Source organism: Salminus brasiliensis, chromosome 24 (genome assembly GCF_030463535.1).
Source record: "Salminus brasiliensis chromosome 24, fSalBra1.hap2, whole genome shotgun sequence".
Taxonomy (NCBI): Eukaryota; Metazoa; Chordata; class Actinopteri; order Characiformes; family Bryconidae; genus Salminus; species Salminus brasiliensis.
The window spans coordinates 20224071-20252070 of NC_132901.1; the positions used below are offsets into that span (position 1 = coordinate 20224071).

Sequence of the window (28000 nt, forward strand, 5' to 3'; positions counted from 1 at the left end):
ATTTCTGATGCGGTGCTTTTCGGCTATTCCAAAATCCTGCATGTTTTTTTATAGGCAGCTCTAAGTCTCCCATAAATATACAGCATAGTAGCACACTGACAAGATGGCACAACTGGCGTTCACGTCTGCAGCCGTCACTTTTAAGACAAGACAACCAACACAGTGATAGACACAGATGGAATTTGGCCTCTGCCTTTAACTTAGTAAACATACTCAGTGATCAAACACACACAGTGACAGTGAGCACTCATGCCCGGAGCGGTGGGTAGCCATTGCTGCTACGCCTGGGGAGCAGAGAGGGTGAAAGGCCTTGCTCAAAGGCCCAACAATGGCAGCTTGTCGAGCCTAGGTATAGAACCCACAACCCTGTCATCAATAACCCAGAGCTCTAACCGCTGAGCCCCCACTGCCCGGATGCTCAGATGTGGTGCGTTACCCTGCGGTTTCTCTGGGAATAATTTAAAAAAGCCCTTTATTCAAGAGCATCCACAAATATTAACAGCCATGATAATGAGGATAACGCCAATGAGGTTAATTAATTTAATATGTTTGTTTTGATATTGGTGTAATTTTATCTAAATGGAAGAATAAAAATAAGGTCCTTGTGACAACAGGTGAAGGCTAACCGGATGTGAGCTTAACGGCATCGGAGTGTGAAAAGAGTCATGCCTAAATCATCACACATTTGCCCTAAACTGTGTTGACCTATTAAGTAAAATAACTAAAATATAGTTATTAACTATAGCACACATTGCATGATCTAAAAACATGGACTGAAGTTTATTACATAGCTAAAGTCGGTAAAGGCAGTCACCAAGGACCCCGGACTTGTCCTAAAAGCAGAGTTCACTGTTCATTTTATATAGATTTGGGGGAATTAAGTAAAAATGTGTATACACTATTTTTCTGCTCAAATAATCACATCCCAACCCTCAACTAACCCTCAATTGCTAAACAGGCACTTTCTGTTTTTAGAGTTAGACTCAGATCTGTTGCTTGTGCGCCACCTTGTGGCCGGCTTCCTACATGAACACATGATCCATCAGCTCGGCACTCTCTTGCTCCTGAGGGAGGCACATGGCTCCAGGCTGGGACAGCAGGGTGGAGATGATCTTCTGTGCCAGCTGAGGCCGCTCCTTCTGCACACAGCGAGTGGCAGTCTCACTCCAGCTCTCAGCACTGCACATGACGTCATCCAGGATGGTCTGCTGTAGGGCACCTGCAGACAGTTATAGACAATGGACAAATGGGATATGGTCCAATCATGTTACAATCATGCCAATCATGCCTTTAGGGTTTAAGTGCTAAATAAACAATATGTTGTGGAACCTTAATGTTAAACAGCCAAGTCTTTTCAGTAATTAGTAAAAAGATAAGAAATCAACAACATAAGAAGACATTAAACCTAAGACCACCGGTGACCAAGCCTAAGGCAACAAAAAACTCCATATCTCAGATACAAATAAGCAACCGTTGCTACAAAAGTCTGGTAAAATGAAGGAAAAAAAAATTAACAGCATTTAATAAAAGATGAATTGTACTAACCTTGCCCATCAGCATTAATTTTCTCTAGCAGCTGGAAGGCCAAATCCTCCAGGTCAGAGCTGAGGAGGGAGTGGCAGATGAAGCCCACAGACAGAAGGGTTGGCTTGCCCCCATACGGCTCAGTCAAATCCTGCAGCAGAGTCAGACTGGGACATCCCCTCAGCACAAACATGAGGTCCTCTGCACACACAACAGGAAATACTGTATCTCACAAAGACTATTTACACTCCTCAGGCCTCAGGCAAAACATGATGCATCCTCTTCACTGCGTAATAATGTTTAATTATGTCATAATTAGGGACAACAGGTCTGGTAATTTTGCTGGTCAGTCAGTCCCCCATTATATCTCTTGGACAAATTATACACATACACCTCACAGCGGTGATCCTGTAACTGCTGTGTTCTGCTTAGACATGAAGCACCTAGATAGTGGAAGAATAAGCTAGAATGTACAGGAACACAGAGGTGGGTGTAATCTCTGACTGGCAGGACTGACACTGTCATTAAGGCAAGGACACACAAAAACCCAAACATGCAGAAGAAATGATGCATGCAGGGGTGTATGAACTACGTAGGACCAGAAGGACATACTCTTATCTATTTGTACATGGACTACCATGGCCCCACTAAAAGAATATATACAGTATCAAGCTTGAATTAATAACAGTATATTTTATTCATGGTGTCTAATGGCAGTGATTATCATAAAAGCTACTATAATACACACACACACACACACACACAAACATATATATATATATATATATATATATATATATATATATATATATATATATATATATATATGCTGTGCGCCTACTACAGGTGCAATGCTGGATCTCACCTACTGTAAAGTCTCTGTTCTTGTAAATGAGTTCTACAGCTCTGCTGGTCAACCCTCGTCTGCACAAGCTAAGCACTGCCTTCCTCAGCACACCGCAGGCTGAGTACACAATGTGGGCCAGGGCCAAACAAGTGTCTGCTATGCGTGGGTCCTTGTCGCCATGGTTACTGATCATATCCCCTAATTCTTCACTGTACGTTAACCTGTGGGGGCAGAACAGGGAACATAATCAACCACTTTTAGCTCAGAACTAGCATTTTTAGCTTTGAGTTTTCAGTAAACCAAAGTCTACATTAAGGAGCCCACATTAACCCACAGCTCTGCACTGAATCAGTAATACTGAACTGATAACTTTTTACCTTTTCATTTACTTATGTTTCGCAATATTGGGCCATGTCATTCATTAAGTAATTCTCACATTCTAAAGTAATTCTTTACATGACAAAATGTTGCACAAGCCAATGCACCCGACCTACCCAATGTTGCCCTAAGGCAACAGACACATACGAAGAATATCTTTTTTTTAAGTAATAATATTTGGATGTCCACAGTACACAACAAAGAAAACTCAACGTGTACTTTCTATGGAAATAAATGTACTAAGAAGCTATTTCTATTATCTATTCCACCATTAAGTAAATAGTCCTGCTGCCACTATGATCCAAGGATCACTGGGTCGAATCCTGGGTCATGCTGCTTGCCATCAGCAGCCAGAGTTAGACAGAGCACAATTGGCCTTGATCAGGGGTGAATTAATGGCACTACCTCCCCACATCACTCCTAGTGTGATGTTGGTCAGCACAGGTGTCTGTTAGTTGTTGTATCTGAGCCAGCGTGCTGGCTGCATTGCGATGTGCTACCTGTGCTGGGTGACCCCGAAAGTGACCAGCTGGATGCAGCCATAACGCAGAGCACAGCGGACACCCTCCACAGACATCTTCCCTGGCACCTGCTTTCCGGGTTGGGCTGAGACTATTAAGACCTTAAAGAAGAGCAGTACAGGAGGAACCCATCCCTCATACACAGTGATAGCTGAGAAAGAAAGTGGAGAAATATTACTCACAACCCTCCACTCCAAAACCAAGCATGAGAGAGGAACGTACATTTGAATCTCTCCATGGTCTCCATGTTTCTTAGGACTCCGAGAGGGGAGTTGGCAGCATGATATGCGGCAGCCTCGTATTCCCCTAATTTAAACAGATCTGAGAACCTGTAGGTGGAAGAAACACCAGCATTGCTTTATTATCATAGTTCTTGTGAAAGAAGCTCAAAATTAGAAGAGCTGACCTACAACCTGTTTAGTACAGATGGAGAAGGGTCTTGTTTGGCATCAGTTCTTATCATATCGAGAAATAAACATCTTCTCCATGGCTAGCTTTTGTCATGTTCTGTCTCTTAGCTCCATACCTTTCAATGTAATCTACCAAAAGCTCTGATTTGTGGACTTCTCCAGGATCATCTTCTTCTTTGTCTGTGTTGATGCCATAGCTGTCAGCCTCAGAGACTGGAATATAAAAAAACTTAATTAGCCCTTAGAGAGCAGGTCAAACGCGGTGCAAATGTTCTCCAATGACCTGCTGTATGGTGCACGTAACCAAAAGGCACCTTTCATTTCAGAGACACGTTCCAATTTGGAGAACAGAAATTCAAGCAGAGGAGGGCGGCTTGATGTTTTTTCCCAGGAGCTCATGGCCTCGTTCAGAAAGGTCAGCTGTTTAAAACTGGAGAAAAGGACAATTCAGTGGTATTATAACCAGAAATATGGTATTGAGCATTGCTAATAGCAAGAACTAGGGCTGCACAATATGGACTAAACACCATATTGCTATTACATTGGTGCAATTGTGCAGCTCTTGCATGGAATCAGATAAAACATGGAGCCAAACTGCGTTTTAGCAAAGTGACATTCTTACCGAAGCTGCAGTCTGTCGTTCTCTAAGACTAGAACATCTTTTTGGGTCAGGCTGACCTTCATCTTTATATCCAGGGCTTCTTTCACTTGCACTGGTACATACTGAATCCTTTTCTTTCTCAGAAGATCACCTTGCTTTTGCTCCAAGAACTCCAGATGCTTATCCAGGGTTTCTGGATTTAAAGACTCATTGAATGTAAGACCTAAAAAAGGGAAAGGTAAGATAATACCCTAAATGTGAAGGACACAAAGCTGTGGTATAATCAGAGTCTGGGATTAAGCTTTAATGCACCTGCAACAGTAGTACATAAATGAAAAAGGGACATTTTTTACCTGGCAAATACAGGAAATGCAGAACACTCTCACTAGAATTCTCCAATAGCTTCATATTTGACACCAGAGTCGAGTTCTGAGCACAAATGTGTCTTTTTTTTAAGATACCTTTATATGTGGTAAAGACTATTATTTTATATAGCCACTCTACATCAAAGTTCAGTGCCACATAGAGTGAATTCTGGACTGTCGGTTAAAGTAGCAATGCTTACTGTGCCTTTTGCTGTGTTTAGTTGCAATTCCTGGTGTCTTTTGAATAATGTGAAAGGTAGTTATAGTACCTTTGTGTTTTTTAAATTGAGAGAATGGTAGGTACAGTACCTGGTATAAGTCCAAGAGGATTTTGTGAATGGTCATCTAAAGTTTCCTGCTTTTGTGAATCCCTCTGATTTCTTCTGCTGTCCTGAAGCCTTTTTATCTCAGCTCTGACCTCCACAGTATCTCTCTGAATAATAGCAATTCTGAAAGAACAAGTTATAATGTTGGCCATCTCACAAAAAGCTACTTCTCAAAGATACTGGGCTAAATGAAAAGGGACATCAGAGAACCATTAGCATGAAGTAGAGGCACACCAACCGGCACATCTTAAGGCACCGGCACACTGAACAGCACATCCGAAAGCAGTGGCACACTAAACGGCACATTATCTGGCACATCAACTGGCATATCTCAAAGTTCTAAACATTTTGCACATGTTAAATATGCTAGCCCACCAATCGGCACATCTTCATATTCTAAAGCAGCCACTAACCAAGCTGCCACTGTTGGGCCCTTGAGCAAGGCCCTTTACCCTCTCTGCTCCCCGGGCGCTGGAGTTGGCTGCCCACCGCTCTGGGTGTGTGTGTACTCACTGCCCCTAGTTCACTAGTGTGTGTGTGTTTACTACCACAGATGGGTTAAATGCGGAGGACACATGTCGCTGTACAGTGTACAGTGACAAATACATGCACCTTTACCTTTACCTTTTACCTTTTAACCAACACACCAACTGGCACATCTTAAAGCTGCTGGTATGCCATTTGGGACATCTAAAGCAGTGGTGGCACACTCACCAGCATGCCCACCGTAACAAACCATTTGGCCCATCTTAAAGTTGCTGCCACATCATCTGGTACAACCTTAAGCAAACACACACTAACCAGCACACAAAATGGCACAAATCCTAAAGTTACTGGCACACTATGGTGCTAAAGCAGTAGCAGACTAATCTGCACATCCTCACATGTTAAAGCAGCAGCACTCTAATCGACACTAATCGCAGAGGCTTTAAGATTCCTTAAAGAACTTTAAGAGTTTCCACCACAGTATCAAACTAAAGACCCTCTAAAAGATCTTATACTTTAACTGTGGCAGGTGTCAGCCTTTTAAAAGGGATCTGACTCCTACCATGATACGGTTAATTGGAGCTGTATTGGTGGCTATTTTCCATTTTGAGTAACAGAAGGTTTACTCATGCATGGTTCAAGCAACTCTCCCTTCTCTTCTCTGATTTACACCTTTACTTCTCTGATTTAGGCATTTTACCTCTCTTGGAGTTGGGCAGCTCTCCTCTGAAAGTTCATTAAGGAGGTGGGATGTGCTACCATGGCTTTCATTTTGCCATGAGCAAGCTTGGTCTTGAGGTCATTAGATTTCACAGCAGCAATGAAATCATCATATTCTTTCTTGATGGATGAAAGAAGCATTTTGTACGATGCTGCATGGTCAATTACCTAAAATTAGGAAATAAGAGTTAATTAAAGGTAGCTGCTAGTGAACATTCACTTCATTCACAGTGTTGCTTAAATTCAACCTTCAGAGCTTTAAATAAAATAGTTACTTTAAACAATGACCCAGGAGACAGTAATGTCTCCTTTATGAATATGACTTCAGTATAATTCATTAATTATAATGAAAGAGCCTCAAAACCAGCCCATAAATATTTGATTCATATATTTTCATTTAATTTAGGAGATGAATGGGAGCTGAATAAAATATACTGGAGCAGTAAAAGTATCATCATTCAAAAATACTCATGAAAGTAAAAATCCTTCATATTGTTAATTGAGAACATGTAACTGGGTGCATTTAACTAGTTCCTACCCACATCTCAGTGTAAGGCTTGTAAGGCCGTATAAGGATTTTTACTTTCATGAATATTTTAAAATCATAATAATTTTACTTCTGCTCCAGTTATCTTTTTTTTGTCTAACTAAACTCTAGTTGATCTCCTAGATGACATGAATATACACCGATCCGCCATATCATTACCCACACCTGCCTAATATTAAGTAGGCCCCCCTTGTGCCACCACAACAGATCTGACCATTCAAGCATGAACATGGCTGATGCATTTTATGGTATTTTTTGCATTTTTACGGACAGTCCACAAAACTATGAAAAGACTAAGGCACACTAAACAATATATCGTTTAGTACCAGATGAAAAACATGTATCTCCAAAATGCAGACTTTACAGGAGAAGGCAAAAATGTTCTTAACTTTGAATGGAAGTCAATGTAAGATAACAGTATAAGAGCACTTCTATTGGTCTATTCTTCCAGAATTATGTGTACAGAAGCAGCTACAGGCCTCTAACCATGGAAAAAACTAAAAACAGACAAAAATAGAGATACATGTTTTGCATTGGACAGCAGCAATATACTCTCCCATAAATCAGAGTTTATCTGACACATACATAATCATACATGGTACAACTAGTAGCGAAATGCTGTAAAAAGGGTTGGCTCAAATAAAACAATAAGGTGAAAAGAAAGAATATATAAAATATAAGGATCAAACCCAAGAATACATAAAATACAAATACAATTAAAAATAACATATGCACAGATTTCATAAGATAATATCAAAATATAAATATAAATTAGAAGTGTAAAGAATATACAGTATAAAGAATAACCGCCAAAATTCATGTTGTCAAAAGTAAGGTTTTCTCCTTTAGTCGATCTCTTAGATGCCATGAATATACACCGATCAGCCATAACATTAACACCACCTGCCTAATATTGAGTAGATCCCCCTTGTGCTGCCACAACAGATATGATTATTCAAGGCATGACTCTACAAGACAAAGGATAAAGGTGCACGTATTTGTCACTGTACAGTGTGGACTGTACAGCGAAATGTGTCCTCCGCATTTAACCCATCTGGTCGTGAACACACACAAACACACATACACACACACCCAGAGCGGTGGGCAGCCAACTCCAGCGCCCGGGGAGCAGAGAGGGTAAAGGGCCTTGCTCAAGGGCCCAACAGTGGCAGCTTGCCGAGCCCGGGAATCGAACCCACAACCCTGTTATCGATATCCCGGCGCTCTAACCGCTGAGCCACCACTGCCCCCTCTGAAGGTGTCCTATAGTATCTGGCACGAGACGTTAGCAGCAGATCCTTCAAGGTCCTGTAGGTTGTGAGGTCGGGCCTCCATGGATTGCATCAATGAGCCTCAGCTGCCCATGACCCTGTCGCTGGTTCACTGTTGTCCTTACTTGGGCCACTTTTTGTAGGTACTGACCACTGCATACCAGACAAAAAAACCCCAAAAGACCTGCCTGATGTTTTGGAGATGTTCTGATTTGTCAGACTGGCTCAGATTATTACACTTGCCCACTTTCCCTGCTTTTAAGACCTTCAACACCTTCAAACCCTGGCTATTCACCTGCTGTCTAATACAGCCACCCCTTGACAGATTCCACTGTAGATAAAGATAATCAGTGTTTTTTACATCACCTCTCAGTGGTATCAATGTTATGGCTGATTAGTGTAAATGTAGATAGCTATGATTCAGATATTTATAGCCATGTTTTGAGGCTGTTTTATGAGAAGTAATGAATTACACTTAAGCTTAGGTTAGCTAGCTACTGTTTAAAGTAGCTAACTAGTCTTTTAAAGCTCTGAATGATTAATATAAGCCAGCTACATAATCTTGTTAGCTAGCCATCATTAAGATAGCACCAGCTAGCTAACTTTACCTTATCAAAAGCCTCCTTATATATAATGTATCTTTTCTCATCAGGCACTTCTCCTGGACAGCTCAGGCGCTCGTTCTCACTCGATATAAACTCCTGCAGTGACTTTATGAACTCCCTGTCATTTGCATTTGTCTTCCCGAGCGGATCCGTTTTACCTTTTAAATCCATTTATGCACTTTTCACGGTTAGTTTTCTAATATAATTAAGATTTAAGTTTCATCTGATGTATCTGTCCTGCCGAAGACGCGTTCACAGCCCTGCACGGTCGCCACGGAAACGGAGGTGCAGTATGGGTAATGTAGTTCATCTGCTTAAACTTATTTTAAACATTTCTGCGAATCAAAGCATCTTGGTTATATTTGAGTATATATGCAAATCATGTAGTTTGTGTGAATTTAAAACCACGCCGCAAACCGCTGTTTGTTAATTTATCATGTTTTCATTCAGGCCTCGCGGTGGACTCCTGTGTCCCTGCGATCGCGGCGAGAAAACCCCGTCGCGCCCTCCTCAAGCCCTCTTCTCATGATCCGCCATTAGCGAGAGGCTTGTGGTGAGTGGAGCTCCGGGTTCATCATAAAAAATAAAGTGGAAAATGGTCGCATAATACATGTCTAATCGGTTCTAACGGTAGCGAAACGCTTGTATTTCTCTGCTTTAAGGTGGACTCGACGGCAAAATGCAGATTTTCGTCAAAACCCTCACGGGGAAGACTATAACCCTTGAGGTGGGCAGAGGAGTCGCATGTGTTCACGCTGTTCTCGTAGTCTGTGGGGTTTAGTTTTAATGATCAGTCCATCAGATCTGATTCACACGATTATTGATCAGCTTTAGCCAATATTACAGCCTGTTTTAGTTGTGTGTGTTTTTGTTAGGATGTCTCGATGTGTAAATGTTGCCTGTTGTAGCACGTGTGAGCAGCTCTGTTAGCCTGGTCAGGAAACCCCATTAATACCTGACTGGGGTTACAGTCTTCAGTAGGTCTCGGCTCTTGTTTTATGCAGAAGTATGTGTAGTTTTTAATGGGTAGGTCAAATATAGCAGATCACTTGGTGTGCTAGCTGGTAGCCTGCAAAATAATTTGTTAGTATGCTAGTGTATGGGCTACTGATGTGGTGTGTATGTATAAATATATGGGTAAATATGTACATTATGTGTACAGTAGATGTGTATATACACATTTGTATAAGTATAAGGTACAATCTGATACAGAATAAGTATGTACAATGCGATGTGCCTTCTCAGGAATACCTCTGTCCTGTATATACAATATATGGGCAGTTATGATTTAGTCCCTGTAGTGTGGAGGTTAAAGTTAGCGTTCATTTATTTTAGAGCTGAATAACTTTCCTCCAGGACCATGATGTAACATAGCATACTAATGGTGCCAAGAAATGCAATTATGAAGGACAGGAGAATGATGGGGTTGATGGGGTTGATGGGGTTTTCACACTACCTTGTGCATGTTGCATAATCATCCCCCTCTTTTGCAGGTTGAGCCTTCAGATACTATCGAAAATGTCAAGGCCAAAATCCAAGACAAAGAAGGTAAGATTAAATTAATGTTTAAATTGCCCTGAATGAATGTGCCTTGTTGAAGCAACAGTCTCTCTGTTCTAGGCTAAAGTCATTTACAGGTTGTTGTTGTTTCTACCAACTTGCCAGGTATCCCTCCTGACCAGCAGAGGTTGATCTTTGCTGGAAAGCAGCTTGAGGATGGACGCACCCTGTCTGATTACAACATCCAGAAGGTAAGCAGTGATTTACTTGTTTGTAAATATAATTTAAAGGTATTTTATTCAGGCTAAGTGTGCACATCTGTACAGTGTTAGTTTAGTTATTTTGGTAATTACAACAATTTCAGCTAGACACTGCTCTCCCATCCTAATAAGATAATCCTTTGAAATTGTGGGGAAATTCTGTATCACAGCAGCAAAGGGATAGAAAGACATTAGATGCAAAATGTTGATAAATTACATATATACATACACATACATATACAATATAAAGAACAAAAAAAAAAAACCTGAGGAAAACCAATATGTACAGATTCTCATGGATCCCCCAGATTGTCCGTTCATTCTGTGTTGCAAGCTGGAATGGAGAGGACAGTCTGAAGAATTTGGGTTTTTGAGGGCAATTTTAAGAACCACTCTTGGAGTAGACCAAGACCTGGTTCTGTCTCACTAATGTAAATATTACAAAACGTGGATATGCCATGGTAATGAAGTATGATGAGCCAACTGTTAATACATGGGCATTGAAAGGCCGAGCAGTCCTAAGCATTTGGTAGAATCGATCATTTATGCTCGTCATTACTAAGATTTATCCCAATATCGTATTCAGGCTACAAGTGCACAGAAAAATGGTGCTTGTAGACACTTCAGCCTGAAATTAGGATTAGGCTATGGGGGATGTTCTCCAGTTAAATAATGCTCATTGTAAGCATTCTAGGTTGGTAGGAAATGGACTACTGTATGTGCAGAAAATAAAATAAAATGGTGTCTTTTAACCAGTGCTGTGAAGCTAACTGACTTCCCAACTCTGTCCAGGAGTCCACCCTGCACCTGGTGCTGAGGCTGCGTGGTGGTGCCAAGAAGAGGAAGAAGAAGTCCTACACCACCCCAAAAAAGAACAAGCACAAGAGAAAGAAGGTCAAGCTCGCTGTGCTCAAGTACTACAAGGTGAGACTGGATTTCTAAAGGTTAATCAATTCAGCACTCTGATCATGGCCCATCTTGGATGTGGGAACCTGTAGATAACTTTAGCCTTGCCAAATTAACACTTTCTTCTTCTGACAGGTTGATGAAAACGGCAAGATCCACCGTCTTCGTCGTGAGTGCCCCGCTGATGAGTGTGGTGCTGGCGTTTTCATGGCCAGCCACTTCGACAGGCACTACTGCGGGAAGTGCTGTCTGACTTACTGCTTCAACAAGCCAGAAGACAAGTAAATGATGTACAGTAGTCAATAAAATTTTCACCACCCAACCTTCCCTCTCTGGTCTTGATTTTGTCTTGTCAACATGTCTGAGGACTAGATTTAATCAGTAAAAAAAACTGTAAAGTTTATAATCTGCTTGACAGTTAGAAAACCTGAATACAGTTTACAATTGGCTTTGTAGGCTAAGTCTAACGTGTGGGGAAAATTGGTGGTTAAAAATAAAACTGCATAGGAACCAAGTGAAGCACAGAGCTGATAACCCTTATGTGTAAGGCCCTTGTTGAAGTCCCTGTTAAAGGTATATAATTTATAGGTATGGGCGGTCAGGATATTCCGGCTTTGGTTTGGGCTTCTTGTGGAAATATACATTAATAAAAAATTCAATGAAATTTCAATATACTTTTAAATAGAAGCAGCAAAGAGGTTTTCCTTTTGGTTGTAATGATTTGTGCTGCCACCTTGTGCTTAAAGGCTGCCATTTCATTTCTTTCAAGACAAGACCACCATATTCATGGAAGTTTGCCTCTGCTTTTAACCCATCTGTAGTGAACCCGCACGGTGACAGTGAGCACACATGCCCGGAGCAGTGGGCAGCCGTTACTGCAACACGCAGGGAGGATGCAGTGTGTGTTTGTATGGGGAGGAGGTGTGATGATACAGATGAGCGAGACTGGACCGGTCCACTACGCTATTGTCTGTTCAGCAGCCTAATTGTGTGAGGGTGGAAGCGGCCTCTGCACCCACTGGTCCTGGTCTTCAAGCTTCTGTACCTCCTGCTGCTGGGCAGCTGTGAGAAGAGGCAGAGGCCTGACTTCCTCAGACAGCGGCTGGGGTATAAATCGAGAAGGTTTGGAAGCATAACACTCTGCAGAGCTTTCTGCTCGGGAGCGTTGCAGTGCCTGTACCAGGTGGTGATACAGCCTGTCAGAATGCAGGACACCCTGAGTATGCAGGGGTTCATAGCAAACCTCCTCAGTTGGAAGAGGCCCTGGTGTGCCTCTAAAATTCCTGTGAAAGTCTTTATAATAAAAAAAGTGTGTAGTTGACATAAATGGCTGCTGATGAAATGTAAAGTGGACTATCTACCAGTTATTCTGTATTTTTACAATTTGACCACTAGGGGGTTTCCTACCCTTAAATACCTGATTTTAAATGCGAGACAAATTGTAGAAAATTGTAATTAATTATCTTTATGTACAGTTCAAAGAATCAAGAAGGTAGAGGTTTGACAAAGCTACTTTCTGAACACGCCTTCCTTCGCTCCATGGTTTACTGTACACTTCTTCTTTATGCTTATTTAATGCTTGAAGTCTGAACAGAAAACAAGAATCTGAGGTCAAAAATATACATATAGTAGCCCTTCAAAATCCCTATGACCTCAGGAAGCGGTGTGTTTATGTCTGTGTTTGCTGAAGGCATCAGATCTTCAGGGGATACTTCCATCAGGCGTCATGAGATACTGTACTAAAGAGAAAGTCAGAAACATCAGTAAAAAAACAAACATATTAATTCATTTTATATTGATAAGATTTATTTATTGTATGAATTTTATTATATTATTATCATTTATAAGAACTGAACTGGGTGATTTGATTCATTAAAAAATGCAGGAACTGATTTTCTTTATTAATTAATATTTAAATTCAGCATGATCATGGGGCGGGAGATGGTAACATGGGGAAGATGGCATTGATCAGTAATTGGTGTCCATTGTTATTAGTTTGCCCTGCCCCGGTGCATGGTGATGTCATCAAAACCCTTTTATAGGCATACAGATGCCATTATATTTTAATACAGTATAAAAAGAGACAGAACTTACTCATTATTGTTACAGAAATCAGCCATCGGTTAAAATCCGATTACATTTATTACAGAGAGATTTGCAGATTTCTTCACAGTGGTGAAGAACACAAGGCACACAAGGCAAATACAGCCATTTGATCTACTATCCAGCACCACCAGTGAACCTCCATGTGATATTCCATGAGTCTGGACATGAGCCTGGACACAGGCCTTCAGCTTCATTTACATTTATGGCATTTAGCTGACGCTCTTATCCACAGTGACTTACAAGGTAACTCGTATTACAGAGGTGGGCCAATGTAGTGTTAGGAGTCTTGCCCAAGGACTCTTATTGGGGTAGCCCAGCACAGTCACCCAGACCAGGAATCGAACCCTGGTCTCCCACATGGTGTGGTAGCTCACTGGCAGGTAGTGGGGTTATCTGTTGCGCCACACCAACCACAAGAAGTTATGAGATCCTCACAACAGCACTGACCATCAATGACCAGCTTAGACCATCTGAACCCAGCAAAATCTGTTATTGGACTTTGCAGAAGGGGCACCTAAAGCTCAGTGAGCTCAATGCAATGGGAAGCTGTGTGTGTGTTTTGAGTGAGGGGGGTTGGTGGGGTGAGTGAAGCTTGCCCAGTTGAGCCAGTCTGAGGAGCATGGATGAGATCACTGTTTGCAGTGTTAGCTAAGACACAGTTTTACACCTCTTTCAGGAATTTTGTACCATTTTGCAAGATTTTCCATCTGTCTATGACTCGCGTGCTACTTAGGGACCCTTGTTGGACCTCTGGGTCGTGGTCCCTTGTTTTGGAGGCCTTGTTGTTGTGGAGGAGGAGAGAGAGAAGGGAGGGAGGGAAGGAAAGGGAAAGCAGCTGCTTCGCTTATCTCTGCCATTTTGAAGCAATCCAGTCAGTCCAGAGGAACATCCCCAATCATGACTTGTACCGGAGTTGAGAATCTGTGTGAGTACAAACTTCATCTGCTCCGGCATTTATGGAGGTGTTTACATGGAGTTGGCTGCGGAGCTGATGGCGCGGTGTTTACCAAACTTCCGAAAGTCCGCGAGACAGCCCTTTCCACATCGCCGCCGTGTTTCTGCAGCATACTAACAGTTATTGGGCCGGATTGTGTCTTTTTAGCGTAATTAGAGGCTGTAACGTTGATTTTAGGGAGGTTGTTAGGAGTGTGGAGGGGTGCATACGTGTAAGTTAGCTAGCTGTCTCTATAGCTGTCCCACGACAATGCGGGACAACTTGGAAAAAGCGAGGTCAAAAAAGAGGGTTTAGCGGTTTTTAGCGCATCGACCAGCTTAAAGATTTGGGCTAAATGTATTTTTGGAAGGACAATAAGCCACTTTACCAAGAGCAATGTTAACAATAAGGTGGTAAATGACAGTTATCGGAGTTGAACTGATGGAGAATCGCTTGATGCTCTGGCTTAGCCCGGGTTGCCAGATGTTCTGATTCCCCCTCGAGCGTCAACCCATTGGGAAACTGGTGAAGCTGTGTGTAAATACACCATTAAAAGTAGTTTATCAGCAAATTTAATTTATGTTTGATACCATAAATACTGAGAAAGTAAAAAAAAAAAAAAAAAAAAAAAAAAAAATCAGTTTCTGTGGATGTTCATGGGGTGTGAATGCACCATGCCTGAACCATTCCCATTAAGACATCAGATTTACACAGATCACTATTTATCCTAAATAAAATATAGGCCTATATATTAGTCTGGATCTATATTTGCATGACCTGTACAGGATCTATTAGACTTATGTAACTAAAAAGTAATGGAAATGTTTGGCAGCCAAAATCTTGGGTATCTTTGGGTTCTCTGAAGGCATGCATCATTCTGCAGTTGGTGTCATGTCCGTATTAGAACCTAGAAAAAGTGCAGTTTCTTTAATATGCAAAAATAACTGATGTTAGGAGACGAGAGCGTGTGTTCTTGGTAGGCGACGAGTACTTATTTAGATAGATAGCTACTTTATTGATCCTGAAATTTAGCAGCCAGTAGCAAGTAGTCGCACAATATAATGAGAAGATTTAAATAAATGTAAAAAAATATGAGACTCAGTCCTCACCCTTCCTCCTCCCTCTTTACACTTATTACATTACATTAATCGTATACCAGGGGGTGCCCAAACATTTGCAAATGACTGTGTGTGACGAATATAACCACCAGATGTTCAAACTGCGCTCTGCTACAGCCAGCTCAAATTAAAACACCACATTTAACAAAGCTTGTAGGTTTGTTTGGGGATATTTAGGTGAGGTTTGTAGTTTTGTGATGTATTATTATGATATTTAAGGGATCTCTTAAAGGGAACTCTTTAGCAACTTCACCATAACTAAAAGGATTTTCTGACAAACCAATTTTGGAACAAGTTTGATTACCACAGGGATCGTTGATGATGATGGTGGTGGTGGTTGTAGAAAAAGCCTTTCGATCAGGAATTCCATATATGTCACCCGTCACCACCTACAGAATGATGCATGACTCCAAAACTCCCAAACTACGGCTGCAGACTTTATATACCAGACCCATTTTGGCTGATCGACTGGGTTTGCAATTAGAAGAAAACTAGAAGTTTGCTTTTTCATTCAGTGCTTATTTTTATTGCACGTGATGATGAGCTTCTCCATGCATGGTGATCTGTTTTGGAGCTGATCCCAGGCAACGTAAAGGGATCTTGGCTGATTATGCAGACACAGATGCTCAGATTAGTTACACTTTTCATGCACGACATCTGAGAATGACTTTCCGATTATGTTTAATTTTGTACTGTGCAATTATTTGTACTCAGATCCTCCCTCTGCTGACTTTGGAGATGTATTTTGAGGTCCTAGACTTTGCTAATGACATGTAGCCTGAGGAAGAGAGAGCTGTTTGCAAGGTAGACTTGAATTGAAGATACACTGTATTTCTCGTGTTGTGCTATGGCTAACATCATAACGTGGGAACAGGGAGTGTTCAAATTATAGTCCTCCAGACCATAAAGAGAAGAAAAGAAAGAAAGGAAGAATGCAAAAAACACCATTGGGTTTGTGAAAGGTGTTATTATTATTATTATTATTATTAGCATGGTCACATAATGGCTAAATGAATGGCTCTCTGTCAGACCCTTCAGTTTAATTTTCAGTCAAACCAGCAATTATTAATTTCTTTATATTTCATGAGATTTCAGAGAAGATTCAAAATAAGATGAAGGGGAAACTTTTAGGGAAGTGGAAAAAAACAGGAGTTGCCAAAACTGGATTTCAGAACATAATTAAAACACTCAGGGAAAGTCATGCAAGACCTGGTACACCACCAAAACCATTCCCATCAGATAAACAACACTTACAACACTTTCTTCTTTGAGAGAGATGAAAATCAGGCTCCACCTTTGCTACATATCTGAAAACATCTAGAGGTGTTTGTGTTCGTCCTTCCACTGTGAGAAGACGTCTGTGGGTCTGAAAGGACGTGGAGCTGTACAATGAAAGATGTACATTTGATCAAATCCATCAAAGGAGCTGTTGGTGTTCCCAGAACAGCAGAATAACCATCCCAGAGTCCAGACCTCAACATCACTACATTTACATTTAGCATTTATTGTATTAAGCTGATCCAGAGCTACTTATAAGGTTACTCGTATTACAGAGGTGGGCCAATGTAGCGTTCAGAAAATATCTTATTGGTGTAGCTCGGCATTGAATCCCAGTCTCCCGCGTGGTGAGGGAGCTCACTGGTAAATAGTGGTGTTATCTGTTGCGTCCAGACCTCAGCATCACTAAATGAAGCTGAAAATGCTTTGACTTTTACAGCTGAAACACTAAAAGTGAGACAAATGGAAGTTAAAGGGTGGTAAAGGGAAGGTAAAGGGGCGACTCACTGAATACTTAAACATCTGATATAACATTTAGTTGTGGAGGCTTCTGTGTCATTTTCTAAATAACACAGTATGTGTGTTCTACGTTTATCCCTTATGCTGAAACTAACTTGCAGTTTAAGGTTCTGCCATACTGCACAGCCTATGACCTCAGCACATCCCTGCCAGAGTTTCCACCATGCAGCATGACCACAACACTGAGCGTCATACAGTTCTCTGTTCTGTCCCTCATGAATCAGTTTCTCCTCATCCATATTTGGTTAGCCTAACCATGTTTTGATGGTTAGGCTCAGGGCTGCTTCTCGAACCTTTAGGCTACAGCTGCCCTATGGGGAAAAAATCTGTTTGCTTCTGTTTTATTGCATGGCGACCTGAAGGGAACTCGCGCTTTCCAAGTGAACAAAGGATCTGCTTGCTGCTAAATGGCTAACATGCGAGCACAGGCATCCAGTGTTGTGCTGCAGTATTACAGCAGATGAAGTTGGAAAGTGGCACCATAGTGTTCCCCCTGGGCTGAGAGGCAGAGATAGTATTGATGTTTTTTTTTTTCCAGGAAATATACATCGATCAGCCATAACATTATGACCATTGAAGAACAGGATGAGGGGAGGCTAGCAAAGTATGCAGAGAAACGGAGGGACTACAGGACTATAGGAGCTACAAAGTGCTCCTAAATGGGAAGTGGACGGGTGTAGAAACAGGGAGGTGGTGTTAATGTTATGGCTGTGTTTGATTCTGAGCCTATACATGTTTTTTCTGGTAATAGAATAGTTCAGAGGAAGTTTTGTGATAAAACAGTCTAGACTAGTATGGCTTACATAACCATGTGTGATTCAGTGTGCACTTACATGACCTTGATTTCCATGCAGAAGAGGTTCTGATCACAGGACAGTGACCAGTCATGTGAGTTTTAGACGCAGTTTGACTGTGACCACACAGAAATAGCTAATATGATTAAGTCTGTGCCAGAAAAATGTACTAGTGATGTGCTAAACAGAAATAGAGACATGAAGGGCTTTTCCCCATTATATTACAAATGTCTTTATTCTTTATTTAATAAGCAGCTATTTCAAGCAATGAGGGGCAGCCTTGGCTTAATGGTTGGAGAAGTGGGCTTAGGACGAGAAGATCACCAGCTTGATCCCCTAGACCAACAGGAAGTGGTGAGGAGGAGGAGGACTGAAGAAACAGCACTATGTTCTTCCTCAGAATTAAGGCCCAAAATGTACTTCACGCAAGGATGCAGACGCATGTAGTTGCATCCAAAAATGCACAAGCAGCGTTCTGAGCGTTGAGAGTGTTGGCACTACAGCGTCAGCCAAGTTGTTTTGTACCCTTGAGGTTCTTGTTGGACCAGTTATGATTGTTTTGCTTTCTAGAGTTCCTTCCTCTAGAACCTCTAGATGGAGCTATAGAGCTCACGACAGCCAGCATTGAACTGAATCTGCTCAATGTGCTGTATTCGTCAGTCTGGTGGTTTTACTGTATCTTTCTCAAGCCCAAATATTTGTGGAATGAAAGCAGAGTGAAACTTTTTAACACCACTAACTGGATACCACAGTACACGACTCATCCCAGTGCAGTGAGTATTTGAACACAGCAGGGCTAACAAACACCACTAACTACACAAAACGGCCAACAGTGCAGACCATGTTTACCCACGACCAGAAGTTCAGCAGCAGCCGTCGGAAAGCTAAGGGAATGTGGTTGCGTTTCCACTTTCTTGAATTCTTGAGAGAGACGATGCGGGAGCATTACAGAAGCCTAGCACAAAGATGTGTTTGCACCAAGTTTGCTTGGAAAGGTTAATGTGGCATCCAGCCACACGCTCGATCAGTATCTGCTATCAGCTTCGCCCCCAAAAACACTGAACTAGTATGTCTTGGATGGTTTAAATAACCAACTTGCACTGCTGTCTAATGGCCATAAGGGTGTTCTTAATCTTACTCATATTCCGTTCATTCCATCATACGAAGGAATGAACGTCATAGTGGCAAATCAAGAAGATTGGGTTTGAATGAATTCATGGACAAGACATAGGAAAATGGTTACACATCACTGACACACAATAGCCATAAGAGTTTGAGTGCTTTTAGCAACTGACTAAAAAGGCTGAAAACTAATTAGTGGCAAACAAAGACAGAAAGTGAAGTCTGACTATTGGAGTGCACTGTGTGTGAACTTAAAGGGGCAATTAGTGAACGCTTAATGTATGAATTTGCAGAAGGGAGTTTTGTGTTGGTATTTCCTGTGTCCATGGTGAACGTCCCAGAGGAATGTGAAGAATGTCTCTCGTAGCCTCCAAAGACTCTGAAACCTCTTATTTCTCTGCCCACTCATCAAGTGCTACTGGATCTGGACCTGTGCCACAGTGGCTGGCTGATGCTGCCTGTGTCAGCTTTGTGTTTATAGCTGGTTTAGTTTCTCCAGCTGAACAGGGATGATTCAGCTCTTCTCGTTATGAGATTTCTCCTCAAGCTGATGCATTGTTTCGACTTATTGATTCCAGCACACACTTCTCAATAACAACATCAGTCTGGAAGAACGGTGAACTCTCAATACTCTGTGTTCCATAATGAATATGTCTGTGAGTAATGGTCTCCTCTAGATTCCTAAACAAGAGCTTTTATTGGATATGCAAGCCGAAGACCATTGATATTTATTATGATTATAGAACTAGGCCTGGTCGATATCTTAACATCTGGATTATCCATTATATTTACAGCTCATTCCAAACATCAGTTCCCACCCACTAACTAAGACTCCCTTTATCACTAGTATTGTTGTGATTAGGTTTTTTGCCCCCCAATCCAATCTGAGTACCTTAATGTTTGACCGCACCACAACTTAGGTAAGATGGGCTTGGGACTGGGCAATATGATGATATTTTATTGTATCATGATAAATGTTATCTTGCTACACAGTATGCTTTTCTAAACATATCGAGGATATTGTTGGTGCTTAAAGAACACTGATTAGCTGCACGTTTCAATACTAGCAGTGTAATTAGGCTGGTTTAAGTGCAGAAGATGTCGAATAAAAATTGCTGTCCACAGTACGTGAGAGTATCTGAATAGTATCTTTTAAGAATCTGTTGCTATAGATGTATTTAGTCTGATTACATGTGATAAATATTATTTATTGTAAAAATGTCTTTAAATACCGTGATATAGTATTTTTACCATATCGCCCAGCCCTAGATGTGCTGTTGATTAACACTAGTACACGTCAGTAGATTATATTTAGATTTTAATTACTGTTTTAAACAAAGTCTCATAGCTGGTTGTGTATTCTTTCGATGACTTTACATTAAAAGTAATGTCTGAGCATCTCAGTAAAAAGTCTCGGACAGGGGGCCTGGCTTAAAAACAGTCGCCTTTAGCTAGAGAAGCATTTCTTAAACTGCCGTGGCACTTCTCTGCACATTATTGTGTTTCCCCTACTTCCAACACAACCGCTCCCACAAAGTATGCCATCGCCAGACCCAATAACACTGAGAAATCAGCCACAAGCCCTACCCTTCGTCGGACTGTGTGAGAAGCTGCACACTAGGCTTGCTATGGTCCAAGGTGTTGCTTGAGCCTGCTGGCTGAAAGAGGGGACACCATATGGGGTGCGAGAGGACAAGCGAGCCGGAGTATGCGCTGGGCTTAGGCTAACTCCAGCTGTTAATGTGGTTATTTCATGTAGCTAATGTTAATGTGGTCATTAACAACTCCTGACTGGGTCGATATGGGCGGGAAACACTCTACAATGTGCAGGGCAATAACTTTATGGCTCTTGTTTGATAGCATCTATCCGCAAAATGACCCGCTCATGATTACGTCATGATGACCAGCGGCTATTCCTCCAGGATCCTGAAGAAGTGGTGGACAGGAGGCTGGGTTACAAATGTTGGGGTTGCTCTTTTAAACACTGCAGTCAAATCACTTTGTGTGTGTGTGTTTGAGTGTATAGTGGTACACACTCTGAACTGACAGCTGCTGTAGTAGTCAGTAGTCACTGATGTGTAATAACTCATTTATTGTGTGCTGGTAGAACAGAGCATTTCCACCATATTTTAATTTCCAACCTAATTCTAGAGTAACGACGGGATGGTAGGAATGCTAGATCTTCCCAAATGGAGATAATGGTTTTGGCAGCATAAACAAAAAACGGCAGAAAATAGACCAACATTTTCTGGGAGAGTGAAAAGTTTAAATACTCCTCATGTGATGGATTAACTGACACACTTTTTAACCGCTGCATACTTGCATTGTTGCTGAATCATGTTTACAATGAGACTATTTAAGAGTGGAGAGTTGGAAGAGTAAGAATTAGAGTCAGCTTCAGCTTTTGTTTTGGGTGTGAGCTGATAACATCACAGCACTTATCAGTTTAAATAAAGCTCTTTTATTATTTTGCTCACCGAAATAATGTCACAATTCTGCTAATGGTGGATGGAGCTCTGCTTTAGGGTTATGTCGAGATTTAGCCTAATTCCGACACTGCATCATTATTCATCTTGGTCGCGAATATTAATCAACATACAAAATGGTGCCTCAACAAAGAGAAGGAAAGGCCTATAGATTTGTTCAGCTTGCCAGTCCCACAATGTGACCAGACAATGCACAGATGATTCAGGATGTTATTTTAAAATCTCACATGAGGAAGTTAAAACATGGAACATATAATCGGCCAGAAAGTGACAAATTTCCTCCTATCCTTTCTCAGCTGTTACAATGACTTGCTCAAGGTGGAGATTTGTAGCCCAGATGTTTCCACTTGGATGTATTTAGAGAAAACTGCAGCCAGTGAAGGCGGCTAAGAAGCCAAAAGCTTGTGCCGTGCCGTTGAATAATTAAAATTGCAGTCATGTGAGAAATCGGCTAATGGAGACTGGCTGCATGACTGTATCCAGCTGCTCACTTGGCAGAAGGTCTCATTTGGACCCATCTGCGATTCTGTAATACCTTTAGACAATACCTTCCACAACGCACCCCATCCCATCCACAGCATACCCTATCCATCACATCATTCTTTAGGTGGGATGTGTATGGAAATACTGTGCAAGCAACCAGCTACTATGGTGGATTATGTTTTGGGCAATGGTTACCTCACAAATGCTCCTTTAAATGTTGTTTTTGATTGGTAGTTTGGCAGACTGTATTGTTTGGAACTCTGCTTTGTCATTAGCAAAAATGTCTTGGATCGCATGAATGTATAATCGCATGATGAAAGCCACATTTCTCTGGAAGCATTTACACCGAAAAGCAAAGTTGTAGCCCAGTCTGTTTGGTCCTGAAATGGGTTCTTCTAGTGAGTATTTCACAATAACAATCTTCCTGAATTATCGAATTCCACCTTTATTGTGTCAGTGTTGTGCCCCAGTTTGAGTGTCTGGTTTCTTTGAATTTGACATTTTGCATTCTTTTGAGATGTTTAATTTTTCACAAGTACTACAGTGTTGTGTTTCTGCTCTTATTTCAATACAGATGACCCCTAGGGTGGGTTTCGCCAAGGCAGACTCTGGACAGGATTCTGAGAAGGCTGTGTTCACAACGTTCTTCAATACAATGTGCTCCACTAACCTTCCAACTAACTGGGTGACGTTCGAGGAAGAAGGCACCCCACTCTCGTCACCTCAGAAAAACCTTAGGTCTCCATCTTCAAGTTCCGGGTCAATCCCTCGCCCAAATGGCTTGAAACTGGTGTTGCCTCCTTTGGGAAATCCATCAATGAGCTTACCCAGCCCTCTGGAATCTCCGCAAATTCACTTAAGCCTCAATGGGAGCTCACGTGTGCCCAGCAATACTCCGATGTGTACTCCAGTAAGGGAAATTCCAGTTGGTCCATCTCCTTTTCACTGTAGCCCCCGAGGACAGCCTGACTTCTTCAGCAGTTTCTCCAGCACACCAATCAACATCTCTTCTCCTGAGAAAAGTGCCTCCAATTGGACTCCTGATGTCTCCAGTTCCTTCCCAGCATTCCAAGATAATCCAGGGCACTTTAACCCATTTTGGGTGGAAGACAAGCACAAGAGAGACTCTGGAAGCTCCTCCTCAGACTCAGAGCCTAGCTCAAGCTTGCCTCGCTTCTTTATTCGAAGCAAAGATGGTTATGAGCCACCCAGAGACCATCTTCAGAACTCTTACTCCTACATATGCCATAAGTTAGAGCGGCTAAGGGCAAAGGAGGACCAAGAGGAAGGAAATGGAGAAAGGAGAGATTCAGATATAAGGACATTGAAGGATGCTGAGATTGGAAGAGGTCCTTCATCCTTCATTCCCAAGGAACTGTTCCACAGCCAGAGGAGGCATGGTTGGCCCTTAATGCTGAGGATTCCTGAGAAAAAGAACCGTATGTCATCTCGCCAGTGGGGTCCCATCTACATGCAATTGCTCCCAGGAGCCGTGCTCCAAATGTACTACGAGAAGGGTTTGGAGAAGCCGTTTAAAGAGTTCCAGCTTCATTCCAACTGCTCTCTTTCAGGCCCAAAACTAGAGAGCTATGGTGAGCAACGCAAGATCGCAACGTTGAAGATTGAGCATGTGTTGTATGTGGAACGAAAGCGTTATCACCCCAAGCCCGAAGTCACACATGAAGCTGAGGTTGAGCAGCTGCTGAAGTTTGGAACAACAGACTATGGAGACATGGAGGACTTGCTAGTGTCCCTTGAGGAGGAGCTGATGAGACTTCCAGGTCCCCATAAACAGCAAAAACATTACGAGGAGCAGGAGTTGTCTCTGCAGATTACAGACCACATCTGGATGCAACTAGATAAGAATGGAGCCACACTGGAGCGTGCAGCCATCACTCGGATCCACTGCCTGGCCTTCTTGAATGGTACGGGGGAATGTTTTCTGGCATTGAACGACCTTGCACTGCTGAGAAGAGACTCTGGATATGGCTCAGAGGAAGATGAGGAGGTGTGGATGGAGATTGATGACTACCATTTCCATAAGTGTGTGCGAGAGTCAGAATACGAAGACACAAGACTAATAAAATTCTCGCCCCCAGATGCCTGCAAGGTGGAACTTATGCGCTACAGGACTGTATCCCTCAGTTGTGGCGACCTGCCATTCTCACTAAAGGCAATGGTTACCGTACAGGGTGCCTATGTTGAGCTGCAAGCTTTCCTCAATATGCAGTCATCCTTCCCTTTCCCTGGTGCAACTTCAGAGACTCAACCAGTCTGTGAAAATGTGCTTATTCAGGTGCCATTGCCGGGTGACTGGGTCAAAATGCCTCGCTCCATGTCACTGCCATGGCAGAAATCTCTGAAAGCTCGAATGAACAGAAATGCCTGTTTGGGCTCAGTAAATGTCACAGACTCTCATCCTGTCATGCAGGTAACTGTTGGTACAGTCAAGTATGAGAATGTGTATGGATCCATTGTTTGGAGGATTGACAAGCTTCCTGCTAAGAACATGGGTAAGGGACCACTCGGTTTTTCCCCTGAAATTTGATTTTGAGGGATGGTAGCTTTTAGAAAGTAGATTAAATCAAGCAGATAATGTGTACATGGACTGTTCCACTTCTGTAGTTTTCTACTGGCACTAAAACGCTAGTATTAAGTGAAAGTGTATATCTAACAATTAGCAAATCCCATGCCAGAATCCCTGTTGTGCTGTAAAGTAACACCAGACGCTGGGGAAAACCAGTGGTAAACCAATGGAAAACCAAAGGGAAATCAGTGGGGAACAAACCACATTTTGGTGAACTCTGAAGATTTTGCTGGTGGTAAATGACTCGATTCTGGGGTTTGTGGTTGTTCTTTAATATTTGTAAAACTCAAACAGTGTGTGCTTATCTGTTTACATGAAACTGGGAACACTGGGTTGGTTTCTCAAGTATTAATAATCAGTGAATCCAATGAACTGCAGACAGCTTAACAACAATATATATATTCCCAGCCTACCCATGAATGAAAGTCACAAGTGTGATTAGTACCTTGCATGTTCGGACCATGCTTTCAGCCTATGATGATTTGGGAGAAGACTGTAAGACAGGAGGAAAAATTATGATAACTTTTGGACTGGGTGGCCTCTGGTTTGTGGTAGGAAGCCAGTCCCTCCTCTGATAAGTGGAGCCGGGAATGATAGATGACAGGGTTAAAAGGGAGGTGACTGGGTTGTGGGGGGTTGTCGTAGACATGTAAACAAGATAGAGATGGAATTTATAGGATGTTAGATTAGGGAGGAGGATCTTCAGGTATGCTCCTCCTCCCAAAATGTTATTTCATAACTCCACATAGTGCAATTCAAAATGACCTTATGCTTATTGGTAGCTACTGGCTGCCACTCATTCACAATATGTGGCAGCCAACTAAAAATAATATAAAAAAATAATAATAACATGATGAATAATGAAATAATATTAGGCATGCGCAATTAAGATTCTGTAGCAGGAGGGTCCCTAAATACTATACTATATAATATACTATGACACTTGTGAAAACAATTAAAAGCTACATAAAAGCTTTATAAATACAATAAAATTCAAAACCTTTAATGAAGATGTCAATTCTAGGTGTGTTGGTACTATATGATAGCTGGCACACTACGCTCAGTTAAGGGTTTCTCTTTTTTTGTCATTTTTTCAGTATTGGATCTGCGCAGGTAATTCAAGCCATCTTTGGTTGAATGTGTTACTGAGAAAAAATTAAAAAGAAAAACAAACAAAAAAACAAACAAAACGGTACAACAGAAAAAAAACAACAACCAAAAAAAAAAAAAAAAAGTTGCTAGGAAAACAGCATCAACTTTCACAGGAGAGTTGCGCCTCTATGTCCACTCTGCAGATGGGGCACTTTTTGTTAGTGAGGAGCCACTGATCCACACACAGCTGATGGAAGAGGTGCATACAAGTCCCTAAAGGTGCTTAAATGTACCTCTAATTTTGCACAGCTTATTTACTATGCAAATTGTTATATTTATTAATTTAAAAGTATAAATTTAGATGTTAATTATAAATGCTAAATAACAATATTTATGTACAGTTGGCTTTGAAGTGATTATTAGATTTGACCAGTATTTCAAACTGATATTTGATGTTTTTTCTGAACTACAAAAGAGTGGCATGTTTGACTACTTGCTTTTAATCAGCATTGGTGGATACACTATATGTCCAAATGTTTGTGGACACCCCTTGTAAGTTGCACTAATTGCAGACACAGATGTGCAAATGCACACACACTGCTTGTCTAGCCTCTGTAGAGACGTGTTGCCAATGGAATAGGACTCTCTGGAGCAGATAAACATGAACCTACTGGCAGCATGCCTAATGCCAGTCTTGGGCATACTTTTGGGTCTGAGTTATGGAGTTGGGGATTACGAGGTGGGGTGCTCATCATCCAACATCCTGACCTCACTAAAGCTCTTGTTGCTGAATGCAATCAAAACCCTGCTGCAGTGCACCAAAATCTAGTAGAAAGCCTTTCTCCCTGGACAGTAGAGACGGTCATATACATTAGCAGGATTGGCTCTTTTTAATACTCTTGATTTTGGCAGAAACAATGAAAGAGCAGTTGTCCCAATACTTTTGACCGTATAGTGTACATACATTGAAAAGACCAGATATCAGCACCAGCCCAGATTTCCCACAGTATGGATTGAGCATTTCTTAGCCTCTGAGTGCCTGTATAAGCCTAACTCTTATTTGTGATTTTCATGTACTACCCCACTGGAAGCACCTTTCCTCTTTAAGGGAGGAGAATGGCTGTGTGAAGCTTGTTTTTATCACATGCAGACCTGTCTCTGTCAGGCACAGTCATACCGTGTACCAAGACGGAGCACATTTCACTGTAATCCATTGCACTTGGATCTGTGCGTCCTTGTATGTAATGTTATGACTGGGGCAGGATTAATGGTTGTTGGGCCTACTTTTGTATTTGGATAAATGTTCAGGTTTGTATGTTCTGGACACTCTTCTTGATGGAAGTCTGATAACTACATTAATTCCAGTATTTGTCTTTCCTTGGCTTACAGCAGTGGACCATCCACACTCCTTCTCTTGTAAGCTGGAACTTGCATCAGACCAAGATATTCCTTCTGACTGGTTCCCTTTTATCACTATGGAATGTGAGGTTGCAGATACAGTTGCTTCACAGACAAGAGTGAAATCTTTGGGCACAGAGAGCGACATTCAGCCTCAAAAACACATCAGCAGCAGGGCCTACTATAAATGCCAGGTAAAGCCACATACGATACACATGAGGAATAGAACTGAAGGCCATACAAACTGAAGAATAAGATCTTAAGCTGTTTCATAAGGACTTAATAAGTGATTTTCTCTCTTTCCCTTTTCTGTCTTTTTTAGGTGGAAATTGAGAAGAAGCTGATCGAAGCAGAATCACAGAAGCCATCAAGTTGTGCTACACAGTGATCCAGCATGTGCTCTAACGTTATCACACCTAAAACCAACGCATTAAATGTTCTTACTTTGGTCTGTTTGTTAACATTTACACGCATGGCTCTTCCATATAAATGCATGAAATCATGTATGTGTTTGATAACCACAGAGTCAATATAATGCATACAGTGTATTGCATTCTCCCAAAGCAATGCCTTCCAGAAAGCTTATCCAGTAATATTGCACTTTAGCCTGTATCTCAAGACTGCCGATGACGAAAAAAACATGATACACATGTATGAAAATGAAATCTCCATTATACAAAGAACCCTGCTGCATAGATTACCCATTCTAAATAAAACCTCATATTGACTTTTGATATTATTTAATAATGTGGTTTGTTAAATTGCATTTTGTTTATGCATTGTGAACAATAAACAGACATGCAGCGGATTGCAGTT

At 41.6% G+C, this 28000-nt stretch overlaps 3 protein-coding genes across 4 annotated transcripts; 2 read left to right on the forward strand and 1 right to left on the reverse strand.

Annotated features, from left to right (window-relative positions):
* Window positions 1-443: 443 nt before the first annotated feature.
* On the reverse strand, window positions 444-8772 carry LOC140546725 (clathrin heavy chain linker domain-containing protein 1-like). Its single transcript, XM_072670113.1, has 11 exons — window positions 8605-8772; window positions 6159-6346; window positions 4956-5095; window positions 4303-4504; window positions 3995-4110; window positions 3797-3893; window positions 3493-3599; window positions 3250-3421; window positions 2390-2592; window positions 1546-1725; window positions 444-1219 (listed from the first exon to the last, which is right to left on the reverse strand). The coding sequence occupies exons 1-11, from the start codon at window positions 8770-8772 to the stop codon at window positions 1023-1025; spliced, it is 1770 nt and encodes a 589-aa protein (XP_072526214.1). The 3' UTR covers window positions 444-1022.
* Window positions 8773-9115: 343 nt separating this feature from the next.
* rps27a (ribosomal protein S27a) lies at window positions 9116-11589 on the forward strand. The gene is made up of 6 exons (XM_072670114.1): window positions 9116-9154; window positions 9264-9328; window positions 10095-10149; window positions 10267-10352; window positions 11154-11285; window positions 11403-11589. The coding sequence occupies exons 2-6, from the start codon at window positions 9281-9283 to the stop codon at window positions 11550-11552; spliced, it is 471 nt and encodes a 156-aa protein (XP_072526215.1). The 5' UTR covers window positions 9116-9154; window positions 9264-9280; the 3' UTR covers window positions 11553-11589.
* Window positions 11590-14203: 2614 nt separating this feature from the next.
* On the forward strand, window positions 14204-27997 carry ston1 (stonin 1). 2 transcript variants are annotated; one of them, XM_072670752.1, is made up of 4 exons: window positions 14204-14298; window positions 22682-24620; window positions 27176-27378; window positions 27507-27997. In XM_072670752.1, the coding sequence occupies exons 2-4, from the start codon at window positions 22682-22684 to the stop codon at window positions 27570-27572; spliced, it is 2208 nt and encodes a 735-aa protein (XP_072526853.1). In that variant the 5' UTR covers window positions 14204-14298; the 3' UTR covers window positions 27573-27997. The 2 variants fall into 2 exon arrangements, with proteins under 2 accessions (XP_072526853.1, XP_072526854.1); XM_072670753.1 differs by having other exon boundaries at window positions 27179-27378.
* The last annotated feature ends 3 nt before the right edge of the window (window positions 27998-28000 follow it).